This window comes from Berghia stephanieae, chromosome 1 (assembly GCF_034508935.2).
Source record: "Berghia stephanieae isolate SIO BIC M18660-M18661 chromosome 1, UCSD_Bste_1.3, whole genome shotgun sequence".
Classification (NCBI taxonomy): Eukaryota; Metazoa; Mollusca; class Gastropoda; order Nudibranchia; family Aeolidiidae; genus Berghia; species Berghia stephanieae.
The window spans coordinates 24861071-24878570 of NC_088360.1; the positions used below are offsets into that span (position 1 = coordinate 24861071).

The window sequence follows — 17500 nt, forward strand, 5'->3', positions numbered from 1 at the left end:
TACACACAAACTCTGTGTAACCATGAACTTTTATAGTCTGGTTAATACAGTTTAGTGAGAACAACTCACAAACGCGGATGGCAAAAACAATAACAAAGGCCTGAGTGACGTCATCTGCATACTATCTATAGATAGAATGCGCTTGGCCAAGGAGTTCACAACATTGCCATCCGGAAGTATAACGAACCAACACACAAACTCTGTGTAACCATGAACTTTTATAGTCTGGTTAATACAGTTTAGTGAGAACAACTCACAAACGCGGATGGCAAAAACAATAACAAAGGCCTGAGTGACGTCATCTGCATACTATCTATAAACGTTCATGGATACATATAGATAGAATGCGCTTGGTCAAGGAGTTCACAACATTGCCATCCGGAAGTATAACGGACCAACACACAAACTCTGTGTAACCATGAACTTTTATAGTCTGGTTAATACAGTTTAGTGAGAACAACTCACAAACGCGGATGGCAAAACAATAACAAAGGCCTGAGTGACGTCATCTGCATACTATCTATAGTTTTGTGTGTTGGCCCGTTACACTTCCGGATGGCTATGTTATGATCTTCTTAGCCAAGCGCATGCTACCTCTGTGTAAAATTGAACGTTTATAGTCCGGTTAATACAGTCTAGTGAGAATTACTTAGAAACATGGACGGCCAAAAATAAAAAAAAAAAAAAAAAATACAAAAAAAAAAAAAAAAAAAAAAAAAAAAAAAAAACTATAACAAAGACCTGAGTAACACCAACTTCGTTTCTTCTAAAGCCTATGAAAAGCAACATTCACACGGAATCTATGAACTTATCAATACAAGGAAATTTGAACCGTCTTCATGCATGGGTTGTCATGCATTTCACTCAAACGATAAAGACTCAGTTTTTATTGAAACACAAAGCTAAGTCGTTTTCATATCTTCATGGGGCATTACGCTGAGTTCATGTAAAGACTTGAAAGCTATAAATTAAAATTGTATGTGTAGTGCTGCAATACTCTGAAAAAAAAAAATACGTTTTTTACATTTCTTCAAGCGAAGATTATCGAACTGCTTCAGTCTAAACACCAACACTTGTGTTTTTGTGTTTTTGAGTGGGTTTTACCGTAGCCATCGTTAACTTATAGATAGTATGCGCTTGGCTAAGAAGCTCATAACATTGCCATCCGGAAGTATAACGGACCAACACACAAAACTGTGTGTATCCATGAAAGTTTATAGTCCGGTCAATAGATAGAATGCGCTTGGCCAAGGAGTTCACAACATTGCCATCCGGAAGTATAACGGACCAACACACAAACTCTGTGTAACCATGAACTTTTATAGTCTGGTTAATACAGTTTAGTGAGAACAACTCACAAACGCGGATGGCAAAAACAATAACAAAGGCATGAGTGACGTCATCTGCATACTATCTATACAGTTCAGTGAGCATTACTCATAAACGCGGATGGCAAAAAACAATAACAAAGACCTGATTGCCGTCATCTTCGAACTATCTATAGATAGTATGCAGATTACGTCACTCAGGCCTTTGTTATTGTTTTTGCCATCCGCGTTTGTGAGTTGTTCTCACTAAACTGTATTAACCAGACTATAAAAGTTCATGGTTACACAGAGTTTGTGTGTTGGTCCGTTATACTTCCGGATGGCAATGTTGTGAACTCCTTGGCCAAGCGCATTCTATCTATAGATAGTATGCAGATGACGTCATTCAGGCCTTTGTTATTGTTTTTGCCATCCGCGTTTGTGAGTTGTTCTCACTAAACTGTATTAACCAGACTATAAAAGTTCATGGTTACACAGAGTTTGTGTGTTGGTCCATTATACTTCCGGATGGCAATGTTGTGAACTCCTTGGCCAAGCGCATTCTATCTATAGATAGTATGCGCTTGGGTACTAACGGTGGAAGAAGGGAAGATGAGTAGCTTGGCGTTGCTTTTGATTTTTTCTCTTGAGAGATCATTTAAAACATAAGAGTAATTTCCCTTCCCTTACAGGTGGTGTTATCCGTTACTATAGGTAATAACAATGAACTCAATAGCAGTGTTTTGCAGTCGTAACAAGCGGTTTGTTGGTTGAAACGGCCGCAGTTCTAATTAATTTTTTGCCCAAATTGCTTTACAAAGGATCCATAGCCAACAGCAACAAACAACATGTGGCTGGAGACATGACGCCTGTTAGGCAATATTACAATTTTATTCGTACAAAGACCAAGCTGTTTACGGCCAGGTACTCATTTTACACCTGAGTACGGCGAGAGAATGTCTCTCCTCTAAATGGATGTGAAGTAGCAGCATTTTAAGCGTTTATGTTGTCGACTGAAGAAGTTTTTTTTTTTTAATCTCAAAACGTTCCGTGATAAGTACCTTGTTCTTGTTCTTTTTCTTTTCATTTTTTTGGAAGTCGCTAATTTGATTCCTACTCAATATTTCTAGAAATATTTTTAATCAGTTAACTGCCGTACTCTGGAAAAATATGTATTTAAAATTTGGCCAGAAAACTCGTTCTTCAAATATTGATCTATTTAACCCTCTCCTTACCACCCATACGAAAATCGCCACATTCGTTACTATGTAACCGACAATTGTCTCATTTTGATTTCTCTTGTACATCAGAAACAATTTAAGAAATGCTTTGATTACAGCTATAGATACTAAATACTGTGTTGCATAGCTCACTTGTTACTTTTTTGTTTGAGTAAGAAAAGTCTATTTTTGTGCTGGGTGGGTGTGAATTTTCGGAGTAAATTCTATAAATGGCTGGTAAGGAGAGAGTTAAATGATCCTCCTCTTGGCAAACACTATCAAACCTGGGACTTCATACTTCGCGGCAGCACGGCAGTTAAATAACTGGTTTAAAATAATCCAATCATCCGATGCTTATCGATCCAATGTAACAGTTATAAGTTATTTGAGCCTCAACCTTTTGATACATCAAAGTGCTTTACAAGTGGTTCCAAGTCAACAGCAATACTTAACATGTAGGACAAGACATGACGATGCCCGTCAAGTTCTATTGCAGTTTTTTTTTTTCGACAGAGACATTGCTGTCAAAGATCTTAGAAAGCGTGTATGAACCATTCATTTCACACCTCACGGCAAGGACGAGAGACGCATGCGCACAACCAACATGACGTTCTCTCTCTAATAACTTTTCCGTCGGTGACGTCACAGACTATGGGTGACGTCCAATCAAGGGACGCTACTCTTCCGCTAATCTCATTCCCTATGGATTTGGACAAATTGGATTATATCGACGTGCACTTATTTGCAGGTCTGATAACCCAATTCATTATGGGATCATTGTTTTAATGGAAAGCTCAAAAATCAACGCAAAATATTATCCATTACAACAATGTTAAACTAGGCCCATAATTGCGTTCTGACCTGCATCTACGTGCACATCGGATTATATTTAATGACGTGACAAATATTTCTTTTGAAGAAAATTCCAGTCCTCTAACAAGGGAAATAACTGCAACAAACCTGAGAATACTAAAACTGCTCCAAATAGGTTGATGCAAAGCCCCCCCCCCCCCCCCTTGAAGAAATGTCATCGATTTGTCGGTACTATTAGGTAATGTGAGAAAAAGGCCTTCCCTCCCTCTCCAATGATCTATCTTTGAGTTACATTCGAATGGACTCGAAAACGAGGGCTTCTGGTCCGAAATCGAGTGGAGTTTCCACTAGACCACAAAAGCACATAAATCAACTGAACTGTATTATCACAATGGGTCCCCACGATGGTCTCCATCGGGGAAGAGTAAGACAGGGAGACTTGAGCTTTTATATAGCGCAATATCCACCAAATGTGCTCAAAGCGCTTTACAAGGGGTCCCTGGCCAACGGCAACACATAACATGTAGGACGAGACATGACGCCTGTCAGGCGATATTACAAATTTTTGGGACAGAGACAACGCTGTTAACGGCCAGGTACTCATTTTTACACCTGATTACGGTGAGAGAATGTGACTAAATAGCCTTCTTCAAGGACTCAACTATGCTCCGAGCGAGGCTCGAACCCAGGACCTTCCTATCCGAAAGCGAGTGTCATACTACTTACTAGATCACATAGCCAGACCATTGGGCACCTGGAGGAGGACGGTTGAAGAGGAGGTGAAAGAGGCTGGAAAGACGTGGAATGAACTGGACTGGCTGGCCCAGGACACATATGCCGCGAGAAAATTTGTTGGCGCCTTATGTGTGGCTATGTAGTCTAGGAATGGTGGAACATCGCTTATGGACGAAGGTCCTGGTTCGGCTAAGCGCTCGGCGATATTGATCTGAAAACCTTTATCACATTTTCTCGAGCGATCTAGTGTAAAATGAGACTGAGGCCGTTTACAGACGTATGTGTTAGTCTGAAAAATAAATGTAAAAGGCTAACAGGCTCATGCCCGTCCTTGACATGGTTAAATGTGCATGATTGACACAAAGCCTTCTAAAGCGCTTTGAGCAGATTTAGTGGATAATTGCACTATATGAAAGCTCCATTTAAAAAAAAAAGTCCACAATGAACAAAGAGATAAGTAAGAAGCACTCACACAAATGAAAAAAATGTTATCAATTATAAAATAAAACGACTGAATTAGATCAATCGTCTATTATGTTGAGGGGTGTACCTAAAATGATTTTATAGTCTGATGAAAATGTTTTTTAAATAGAGCTTTATATAGTGATATCATCACATTACTCAAAGCCTTTCGATTTAAAGTCCCGGAACAACATCAAATTTATATCTAGGACGTGAATGGACGACTTTAGGGATATTACAATTTGTTGGACAAAGCACAACGTGTTACAACGGGAACTACATTTTTACCTGAGAGTTACGGTAGAGTAACATGTGAAGATAAAGAGATTTCAAGACTAAGATGGGGTGAGTATTGAGATCTTAGTAACAAATTAGTAGACAGGAACTCTGGCAGTTCTGATACAAGATACTGATTTAGTGTGGATATGAAATATGTACTGAGATAAAAAGCAGAATGTATAATACAAAGAAAAAATAACCACCATAATAACAAGCTGTACGACAACTACGCAATTGCTATGTTTTGGGGATGTTTGTCTTGTACGTAACATTTCAATGGTATTGTAATTAAGTATATTCATTACACGCTCATTATACGGATTTAGTCCAAAAATAAAGTCTGATTGCTATGTATTCTTTTTTAAATGATTTTTGCAGAGGGACATAACAACACTTGTTAAAAACGGGCAGGAAAGTATTCTACAAATATTAGTGTCATGATAATTTTAATAAAAAATAACATTTTGACACTGCCACTAGAAAAAATCACTGAATAAAATTAAATATCAATATAGCAATGATATTATTTAGAAATTATCGACCTGGGTTAAATACTCCTTAACTAATAATAATAAATAATAATAAAGAAGTACAAAGAATAAGTAATTAATAGATAATAATTGACAGATAATAAAAGTTAATAAATTAAAATAATAATATACTCTCTTCAGGGAATGAACTAAACAATATTATTTCATAGTGGTTCACTCGCTTTGTTCAGTCCTGTCTTCGCCTCGCTCTCGTCCTTCTGTCCTTGGAAAATTTTACTACATTCATCATAGTACTATTAATAATGATATGCCGTTTACAGCGTTGTCTTTGTCTGAAAAATTGTAATAAGGCCTAACAGGCGTCATGTCCCGTCCTACATGTTAAATGTTGCTGTTGACCAGAGAGCCCTTGTAAAGCGCTTTGAGCAGATTTAGTGGATATTGCGCTATATAAAGCTCAATTAAAAAAAAATAATTAGGTTCCACAAATGAACAAAGAGGATAAGTAAGGAAGCATTATCACAAATGAAAAAAAAGATTATCCAATTATAAAATATAACGACTTATAGTTGGCCAAACGTAACTATTATGTTGGGGGTGGTTTATACGCTAAAATGATTTTATAGTCTAAAATATTTTTTTAAATGAGCTTTATATAGCGCAATATCCACTACATGTACTCAAAGCGCTTTCTTTACAAGGGGTCCCTGGACAACAGCAACATTTAATATGTAGGACGGGACATGGCGCCTGTTAGGCGATATTACAATTTTTCGGACAAAGACAACGATGTTAACGGCCAGGTACTCATTTTTTACCTGAGTACGGTGAGAACATGTGAGTAAAGAGCATTTTCCAAGGACTCAACTATGCGTCGAGTATCTTAGTATCTTAGTAACAAATTAGAGAACAGGAACTGGTGTTCGATAAAGATCTGATTAAGTGTGCATGAAATAGTACCAGAAAAAGCAGAAAGTAAAATACAAGAGAAAAACATCAACCCATAAAAAAAGCCTGTCGCACTGGCATGCTATTTTTTGGGGATGTTTTTTCTTGTACGTAATATTCTAACTGGTTTGTATTACAGTATTTCCTTCACGCCTATTCGGATTTTAGTCCAGAATAGGATAGTTGGGCTATTATTCATGTTTAAAAATGATTATTTCAAGGGATAGACACACTTTTATAACGGGCAGAAAGTATAATCTCACATCTTTAGTTATTTCATTTTCCTAATAAGAATAACCACTTTTTGACACCTGTCTCACCATGACAAAATAGCGTTTGAATGAAGAATTTATAATATATATATATATATATAATATATATATATATATATATTATATATAATAATAATAATAATAATAATAATAATAATAATAATAATAATATAATAATAAAATAATAATAATAATATTAACATAATAATAATAATAATAATAATAATAATAACCTATCTTCAGGGAATGAAAGTGAAACAATATTATTTCATAGTTTTTGTTTCTCTCTCTCTCTCTCTCTCTCTCTCTCTCTCTCTCTCTCTCTAAATATATATATATATATATATATATATATATATATATATATATATTATATATATATATATTATATATATATATATAAATATAATTTCATCGAGAGTATAATTATATGTATAACTATACGTTTGGACCTATTTTTTCAATTTCCAAACTCTTATTTCATATCTTCGTATAAATAAAATAAAACTTCGAAAAAAAAAAGAAACGAAATAAATTCTTAAAACATGTTATTAAGATTGTTTATTATCTTTTATATTATATCATATTATATTTTAAAATATACATTGATAGTGTAATATATAAATTCAATTATCAAATTTAAGAAATTTAGGAGCAGGCACCAGTATAAGATAAAGATCTGAACAAGTGTGTATGAAATGTGCCAGACAAAGCAAGAAAGAACAATAGAAGAAAAAAAAAACATCCCAAAAATCAGTCTACCTTGACTGGGGATCGAACCTCAGACCTTCTGATTACCCAATCGAGGTAGTAGACTAATTTTTTGGTATGGTCTTTTTCTTCTATTGTTTTTTTTTCTTGCTTTGTCTGGCACCTTTCATACACACGTGTTCAGATCTTTATCTTACAAATTCAATTATCAGCACTAATATAACTCCGACATAATATTACCATCAGAGACTGTGGGTAACAGACAGTTTTTTTTCTTGCATAATTTTTTCTGCTTTGTCAGTCACTGTTCTATTCACATATCTTTAAATATTTAGTTTATTCTAAAATATGATATTTGGGCTATTATTATATTAAATCTTTTTTTTAAAGACAACCTCATTGACGTTTGGTCTAAATTTTGGAGAACTATTTCCTTCCCACCTTCGGGGCCAGGAAGAAATAACTTTAAAATCAAACATTAAACTCCGTCTGGTTTCGCTTAATATTTTCATTCAGCCAACAAAAGGCCAAAGGTCATGAGGTTACCGAAAGGTCATTGTTATCTGTCATATCCGGTCGCTGTCTTTGTAAATTCTCAAGTATCTTGTTATCTGTTTCCTGTTTCTTACTTGTAAATTATTCAATATTTATTCACTTTGTCACATAACAGTGAACTTTTACTGTATTAGCTCATCCGAGACACATCGTCACGATCTGGTGATATATCAAGGGGAACGGAGAGATGTAAACAAGTGAATCTATTAAAAAAAAAAAATACATTAAATTTTTTGCAGTCTAAACGGCAAGGCTTTTTCTTTTTCATTAAATAATACAGAATTAACTTAATTTTAATTTTTTTCTTTTCACGATAGACTCATTTAGCCAAACTCCCCCCCCCCCGCCCCCCACATTAAAAAAATGGCCAGAAAACTTCCTAATTCCTATTAGTATTTTGTCATTGTCATCAAGTCAGCGAGATATGTTGTCATTCTGTACTGTCATAATTTTGTCATGCTCATCAAGACGACGATGTATGTTGTCATCCTGAACCGTCAGTATTTTGTCATTGTCATCAAGACGGCGAGAAATATCATTCTGAACTGTCAGTGTTTTGTCATTGTCATCAAGACGACAAGAAATGTCATTCTGAACTGTCAGTGTTTTGTCATTGTCATCAAGACGACGAGACATGTCATTCTGAACTGTCAGTGTTTTGTCATTGTCATCAAGACGACGAGACATGTCATTCTGAACTGTCAGTATTTTGTCATTGTCATCAAGACGACGAGACATGCTGTCATTCTAAACTGTCAGTGTCAGTATTTTGTCATTGTCATCAAGACAACGAGAAATGTTCTCATTCTGAACTGTCAGTATTTTGTCATTGTCATCAAGACGACGAGACATGTTGTCATTCTGAACTGTCAGTATTTTGTCATTGTCATCAAGACGACGAGACATGTTGTCATTCTGAACGGTCAGTGTTTTGTCATTGTCATCAAGACGACGAGACATGTCATTCTGAACTGTCAGTGTTTTGTCATTGTCATCATCTCGAAGTACTTTGAACGTGTCACTCAGAACTAACACGATTTTGTCATTGTCATCAGGCAAAAGACACGGTTTCAGCTTGTCGCTCTGAATTGTCATCTTCATGTCACTGTCATCACGCCTGTGAAACGTCACTATCTGGTCTTTCTGAACCGCCTCGTATTTGTCATTGTCACGGAGATGTCGAGACCTCTTCCCGTTGTTCTTGATTTCATGACGATGTCGGCAAAACGTCCGCCTGTCAATGTCAGTTAGTCAATGCGTCAAGTCATTCATTTATTCCCTCCCCACGTTGGTGCCCACGTCATGTCACGACCCGTCCTTCAGCGTCCTGTCATCGACACGTTTCTCGTACCGTTGAATCAGATGAGCTGACGTCACAACACTGACGCTGTCACGTGGCAAGCTCAGTCACGTGATGACAAACCGAGTGACCATTGCACTCCTGTCAATTATCACACAACAACCTAGTGTAAAGTGACGGATCACTACACCCGCATCGCCAACCGAGAACTGACTCGGCAAAACCCAGAATTGCACGAGAACAATAACATTCATCCGAAGCAGATCTACGAGGACAAGTTCACCTATGAGTTGGAAACGGAATTGTAGGGGACAGTTCTACCTCTGAGCAGTCTCACAAAGAGCCAGCACGCTCTCTTACTTGTACTCGAGAGTTACCACCTAGCCGTCTTCTAATACCTCCCCGACCTCGACCACGACCCAAACCTCTTCTGCCATAATTACCTACCCTCCTCCCCAAACCAAACCTTCGCCCATATCTTCCTCTTCTTCCTCCGTCTACAACAGTTTGACCTTGATTTCCTGTTCCTCCTAATGGCCTCACATCAACAACTAGAGACTCTTCTCTCTCTCTCATGCGGCGTAAAATTCTTCGCAAACGACCTCGCCCCAAGGCAACAGTTGTTCCACGTCCCCCATGAGCGACGCGATTCCTTTCCATGTTGATTCCTCTTCGGAACTGCATGCAACGCAAGTCCTCTAAATTGCAATCAAGGATGTTTCTGGTCATGTCGTGTGTCTGGTAGAACCTCACTCCGGGGTCGTCCCCAAGCATCATGTCTTCAAGGTTGGGTGGGCCATAATCCCAGGCACAGTAACAACTATGGCGTCCCGTATGAACGGACATGAGGACCCGTTTGGTGATGCTGCTTTCAAGGTCGCTGTAGGGAGTTGGGATGTAGATGGCTGCTTGGTTGCATCTGGAACGATAATTATAAAGATAATAAGGACACTAATTGTAGACAGCTTTTGAGTGTCAAGCTCTTGAATACCTCATTTCTATTTTGTACTTGTCCAAAAGATGTACCATATTATAGTCTTCCTTAAAAATTAGGCCAGAAAACTATCCCTTCAATTATCGATCGACTTAAATTACCCTCATCTGGATAAAAAAAAATACCAAAGAAGATTTAATCAGGAAGTCTCAAGTTTGGGTTTTTTGGTAATTCTAATCAATCGATATTTAAAGGACGAGTTTTTTGGCCACAATTTTAAATACACGTTTTTTTTTCCTCCAGAGCACAGCAATTAACTGGTGAAAGCAACCAATCATATTATTCATTCTGTCCTATAATGAAAATAAATCCTAACACATTTTTAAAAGTTTTGGTCACAAAACGAGTTCGTCAAATTAAACGATTAAATAACCCTCATCTTGACAAAAACTCTCAAAGAAGATTTAATCAGGAAGTCTTAGGTTTGAGGATTTTGACAAGATAAGGGGTCACTTTAATCAATCGATATTTGAAGGACTAGTTTAAAGGTAAAAAAAATTTTTAATGTGTTTTCTTTTTCAAAGTACAGCAGTATTGTCCTCAATTAAACATATATGTAATTATAAAACTATCTTGGCAAAAACTCTCAAACCTGGGACTTCGCGATGTTGGGTAGAACTGGTGAGAAATTTATTTACGAGAGATCTGACCACTAGCAGGCAGAACTGGTGAGTATTTCGCTTAAAATGCATAGCATTAAAAAACGTTTAGGATTACATATTATATTATTATAGCGTTGTATGGTGGTGTGATAGATTTGAAGTTTCGACATAAAGCGCTCTTTAAATGTACTCATTATTATTATTATCATTATTATTTATTATTATTATTATTATATTATTATATCATGTCATTCATCATCTCATTCATATCATCATCAATCTATCATCATATATATTATTATTATTATATTATTATATCATCATTATCATTATTATCATCATCATCATCATCTTATTATTATTATCATCATATCATCATCATCATATATATATATGTATATTATTATTATATTATATTATTTATTATATTATTATTATTATTATTATTATTATTATTATTATTATATATTATTATTATATTATTATTATTATTTTTATTATTATTATTATTATATATTATATTATTATATCATTATTATTATTCATATATCATTCATTATTATTATATTATTTATTATTATTATTATTATTATTATTATTATTACATTATTATTATCTCATTATTATTATTATATCATATTATTATTATTATATTATTATTATTATTATTTACATTATATTATATCATTATTATTATCTGGCGAGCATAATTTGGTCGTTATTTTACTTCCATGGCATACCATCAATTTTATTGTTTACCTGTCATAAACCAAGAAGTCGTCCTTGTGTGCTTGGAAGACTTGACTGAACAGGACGTTTTCCTCTGTACCGAATACTGGAAGACTGCATTGACAGATTGACACTAATTCAATGACCACTCGATAAACATATCAATCATCAATTCCATCAATTCATTCTTCAGTGCATACATCCTTGGGGAGAGGCGAGAAAAGAAGACGGATTTATATTATATTTTTTAACAAGACATACACAACAAAAACAAACACACGAACAAAAAAATAATAATTTAAAAACAAAACAAAACCAAAAAAAAAAAACCAACAAAAAACAAAAAAAAAAAAAGAAAACCCCCAATAACAAACAAAAAACCACACAAAAAAAAAAAACAAAAAAAAAATAATGAAACAAAATGTCATTTAATTAATTTCTTTGTGTGTGTGTGTGGGGGGGGGGGGGGGGGGGGGGAGGGATTAAAAATGTGACCCACTCGACGTGAACATATATGCAGGTCTGACAACCGAACCCACTCATGGGCCTAGTTTAACATTGTTTAATGGACAATATTTTGCAACGTTTTATTTGAGATTTTCATTACAATAATGAGGCTAGAAGGAATTGTGTTATCAGACCTGCAAATAAGTGCACGTCGGACCCACCGAACCTAATCGGCATTATGCCGTAGATATAATGATGTAGTACCTACTACTGTTGAAAATCTATAGTGAAAGACGTGGAACGTGGGTTATCTAGTCATGATCTGACATACTGAAATTATCACCTCTTGAATATTGTATATATAATTATAATATTATATATTATAAATTATATTATATAATATATGATATTATATTTTATATAGTTATATATATATATATATATATATATATATATATATATATTTTATATATATATATATATATATATATATATATATATAATATATATATAATATATATACCAAGGAGGATGACTTACATATAAATTATATATATATATTATATATATATATATATATATATATATTATATACGTGTTTGATACAAATATGGTACGAAAAGTGCTCGACATGTAGTAATGGAGCGAATTATTATTTTATAAAATATTTACCACAATGTTTGAGACAGTCTACATTAATGTTTCAGGCTTAATTTGCCATCGTCAGGACTGAGTTGTTTTGTTGACTGTTGTTGTTGTTGTTATATATATATATGAAAATCTCTTAGACTCAATATCACTCTGGTCATTATGAAAATTCATGTCGTCAAACGGTTGATAAAATTTGAGCGGAAAGGTCCAATCAAATTTATGAGTTATATCCTAGCATATCGTCACTTATAAGATCAAATGAAATATGAATTCGAGAGGCACATATCACATAACAAGATGAGCATACAGTTTAATGAGTTCATAACGGATGGCAAAACATAACAAAGACTTGATTGACGTATCTTCGTTCTATCTAAGATAGATGCACTTGCCAAGATTCACAACATGCATCGAATATACGACAACACAATGTGTAACAGATTTTATAGTCTGGTTAATCAGTTTAGTGAGAACACTCACAAACGCGGTGGCAAAAACATAACAAAGCCTGAGTGACTCATCTCGTTCTATCTATAACATACAAGAGTTGGTGACTATTAGTCCTTCTTTGTATTGGAATCTTGAGCCGTTTGCAATCTGACGATATCGACCTAGAAAACGATATGATGTTGTGTGCGTGGAAGACTACTGCTCAAGTTACGCCCACACAGATATATGTGAACTTTGACTACTGGTTAAGTTGTATAATTCCATACGGGGATGGCAATAAGAATAAAGCCTATGACGTCACTATCGTTAGAAAATCTCACTAACGTATTAACAACTAAGTCAATCCACAACATGTGTACTGAAGTTATAGAGTGCAGAGACGTCACTCAGGCCTTTGTTATTGTTTTTGCCATCCGCGTTTGTGAGTTGTTCTCACTAAACTGTATTAACCAGACTATAAAAGTTCATGGTTACACAGAGTTTGTGTGTTGGTCCGTTATACTTCCGGATGGCAATGTTGTGAACTCCTTGGCCAAGCGCATTCTATCTTGAGTCTGGTTAATGCAGTTTATTTAGTGAGAATTACTCATAATCGTGGATGGCAAAAAAAAATAAATAAAAAAAAATAAAAGAAAAACAAAGAACTGAGTGACGCCATCTTTGTTCTATCTGTTGAGCGTCCTCATTTATTGACATATCATCTTGAATTAGAATCGTACATTATTCTGTCAAACCGTTGCCTTCGTTAACTAAATGCCTGATACAAACCAAAGAATTTCATCAAAAAAGAAGACGAAGATCACGGGAAAGAGTTATTGTGAGTTGTACTCAATAGCTCAACCAATGGAATCAATTGTTTCCTTGATCACTTCTAACAACAACTCACTTTTTACTTTCATTGGTGATCATGGTCTTCTTTTGTGACGTTTTTTTTTCGGTCTGTAACAGGCCTTTAGTTTACCAGGGCCATGGTCAAATCGTAGCCATCGTTAAGTTATAGCCTGACATTGAAATCCAAAAGGACTGGCAGTTTGACGTCATTATTTGGTTTTTGCACCGCTTAGTGAGTTGTCGTTAGTAGAGCTCAAGGAAACAAGTTATTTCATTGGTTGAACTATTGAATTTAACTCACGATTTGTTTTCTTTTGTGGCAAAAGACTGGCATTTTGACGTCATTTTTGGTCAGTGTCAGGCCATAACTTTACAAAGGCCGCGGTCAAATAACCAAAATCTTTAACTCACTTCTCGGCTTGGTGGACACAGTATCCACAATATCCCTTGAGAAACGCCACAAGCACCACTTTGCCTTGTCTCTCGGGGAAAGGATCTGGCCCAACGCTATCATCCCAATTCGGAACTTCGCACTGGAAAGACATTGAGGTCCCTGTCATACAAAAGATGCACAACAAGGCCGTTAGCACGCTGACCTGTAACGGCCTCATTTTCTGGAGGTTCTTTGAAATATCTGTTGAGGTAAAAATGCAATATTATTTTCATTGGAGGTTCATCATAATTTGTAAACTTCTAATCGCCGTTTTGCCTCTCTATTGTCTTCTGGCACTTTTCTACATACTTAAGAGCCTGCTCCACTCACTTTTCTGGAGAGCTCCACTCATGTTTCAGGAGAGCTTCAAGACGCTTTTTTTGAGAGCTCAAAAGACAGCTTAATGAATCGGGAAATCGCACGGTTTCTATAGATAGTATGCCCTTGGCTAAGAAGCTCATAACATTGCCATCCGGAAGTATAACGGACCAACACACAAAACTGTGTGTATCCATGAACGTTTATAGTCAGGTTAATAGAGTTCAGTGAGCATTACTCATAAACGCGGATGGCAAAAAAACAATAACAAAGACCTGAGTGACGTCATCTTCGAACTATCTATACCTGTGTGTAACTGAACAAAATAGACAATGCCTTTGTCTGATAACAGACCTTATCAATGACCCCGACATTTTCTACTATTAAACCAGTATTGTCCATTACAACAATGTAAAATCAGGCCCAGAATAATATGCGTCCTGTTATCAGATCTGCTCCTCTGTGCACCTAGAATACCATATTTACTATCCCTTCTTCTAAATAGAACAAAACTGCTAGTTTATTGGTGAACTTTAGGCGAGGAGACGAACGCGCTAACCATGACGCCACCTACTATTAAATGGGGTAACATTGTCTCTTCGAATTCGACCATACCTATTATAGAGTATCTTAAGTTTTATGACACTTATTTCCTTGGAAATGAAGTCTTTCAACAAGGAAAACATATCTGCAAAAAGCGTACTCTCCATTGTTCCATATCCACCGAGTCAAAGTATCATTTTGAGTGTCGTATACTTACTTGCAGGTCTGAAAACCAAAATTTTTATGGGATCTTTGTTTAAATGGAAATTCTCTTAAAACAACACAACATATTCTCCATAACACCAATATTACAACGAGCCCATATTTGCGACCGGACCTGCAAACATCATCACGTCGCCCTTGAGGCAAAGTTACACCATTTGATGGAAGGTCAATTAATTGAGTAGAATTTGGGATAAGTCAAGCTCTAAAAGAAGTTATGCATTTTAAAAATAGAATTTAATATTTGCACTAACTCGAGAATGTATGTTCATTAAATTAAAAGACTCGCTAAACTTTGATTTTTTTAAAAATATATGAATTATGCCACTATCTCAAAGAGTATAGTTCTCTAAGGTAATTATGATAATATTGTTATTGTAATAAAATATTCATAAAATATAGATTTACATACCACTTCTTTGTCGTAAGGCGGCTGCCTTAAATCTAAATGTGCTACAATAATATGTTTACAGCCCGTATCACATTCCTGCACCACAGAGATATCACACAGCTGAGGTCAAGGAATTCTGGATTGTTATGCAAATTACACCAAGATAACGACGGCAATCGTCTGAGGAAAGCGAATAGAAAGGCTGGTGAGGGGCGACACCTGAAATATCGATTTTTGGGTCAAAATATAAAATTTCAGTTTTTTATTTATTATAAAAGAACAATCATTTTTTCACATATTTTCAGCACTGAGATGGTGATTTGGATAATATAAAGTTTGTAAATCGTCTTTCATAAACATGGAAGTCGACATGAAAATACCAAACTTTTCAATTTTTTGTGAGAATTCAACTGAAAATAATAGGGCTGAAAAGCATTATAATACACATCGATGTTGTAGATTTTGATATCGATAGTTTAGTCTACTCTTTGCCCGTCTAGTTGACAAGGTTTCAGTCTCATAAATACCACAATATGGGCAGGGGAGGGGTTTAGAAACTGTTAGTCGCGAACAAAGATTGTGTGTCAAACAGCTGATAAGAGGTCAAGTTGTCAGGTAAATACAACGTGATCACGAATGGTGCGATCTGATTGGCTGACCTTGTTCTCGACCTCCGACTCCGCGCCAGGGATTGGATGTTGAGTCAGGGTGAAAGTTCGCCTCTATTACTATTACTTTTACTACGATTTGTTTACATTCCGATTGATCAATTGTTTTATCAAATTTTGACACGTATTCACGTTAATTATCTCTAAATATTTCCAATTTTTACTGGATTATTATAAATATACCTAAAGTGACCAAAAAATCCAAACGTTGGCAACAATTATTTGCTACATAAGCCAAGAAAGCAAGAAAGTTATGATGGCTCATGGTTGATCCGTGGCCACAAATCTTTGATTGGAATTGGGTGTGTGATAGTAGTATTATGATAAAGCGATTCCAAGCAATGCCGCAGCGGAAAGAAATGAGATGGGCTATTCTTGCCGGTCTTTACCACGGTTATTCCACCAATGACTTCCTTCAACATAAGTAATGTCCTCCTGAACCGGACTCCAGATGCTTTTATAAAAAATATATTGCTGCCCATGTGTATCCTGTTGACACAAGCAGCGTCTACATACACCTTTGAATTTTGATTCGTTTCATTAGCACTTGAAGCCTGTATATGATTTGTTGTGAGATGAAGACAACACAAAATCCAAACGAAAGGTTTCATAATTCTGTTTGGTCAAGGTGCCATAAAACATACTTCCATTCCCTGAAAAAAGTTGAGTTTGGTGCAGAGTATAATTTTGGTCCAACAGAAATAACATCCCTGAAAGTGTCTTTGAGCATCGGTGGACTGGGAGAACACTCCCAGATGTTGAGTCAGGAAGCAGAGTCAAAAAGACTTGACCAAAGCATAAGGGTTGCTCAACATAAAGAGAAAAAAAAGAGGCAAAATGAAAGCTCAGACCCGTGAAAAAGCCCAGAGGGAGGCAGAAAAAGAACACGGGGGACCCTCATACGGTGCTGATATGTTTTGAGCTGGTTGTACCGTTTTGTCTTATTATTTTCATTCATTGTTATCTTTGATCTCGTTTTTCTCAAAATGACATTTTTTAACAATCTTTTTTATCTTATTTTGTCATTTATCAATCAATTTGTTTAAAACTTTGCATGTCTAGAGCTATAGTGATTATCTAAAATCATACAGAAGGAATTTTAAATATCTTTATTATTTTTTAAAAAAT

General features: G+C 35.5%; 1 protein-coding gene across 1 annotated transcript in view; it reads right to left on the minus strand.

Moving 5' to 3' along the window:
- Positions 1 to 8003: 8003 nt before the first annotated feature.
- Positions 8004 to 17500, minus strand: part of LOC144964587 (uncharacterized) — a 10498-nt gene continuing 1001 nt past the window's right edge. Inside the window, exons 2-6 of the mRNA XM_078899075.1 lie at positions 15726 to 15884; positions 14209 to 14431; positions 11565 to 11621; positions 11449 to 11532; positions 8004 to 10012 (exon numbers count right to left, since the gene is read on the minus strand). Of these exons, the coding sequence (XP_078755201.1) occupies positions 9427 to 10012; positions 11449 to 11532; positions 11565 to 11621; positions 14209 to 14408 (927 nt within the window). The 5' untranslated portion in view covers positions 14409 to 14431; positions 15726 to 15884 and the 3' untranslated portion in view covers positions 8004 to 9426. The remainder of the gene's footprint in view (positions 10013 to 11448; positions 11533 to 11564; positions 11622 to 14208; positions 14432 to 15725; positions 15885 to 17500) is intronic.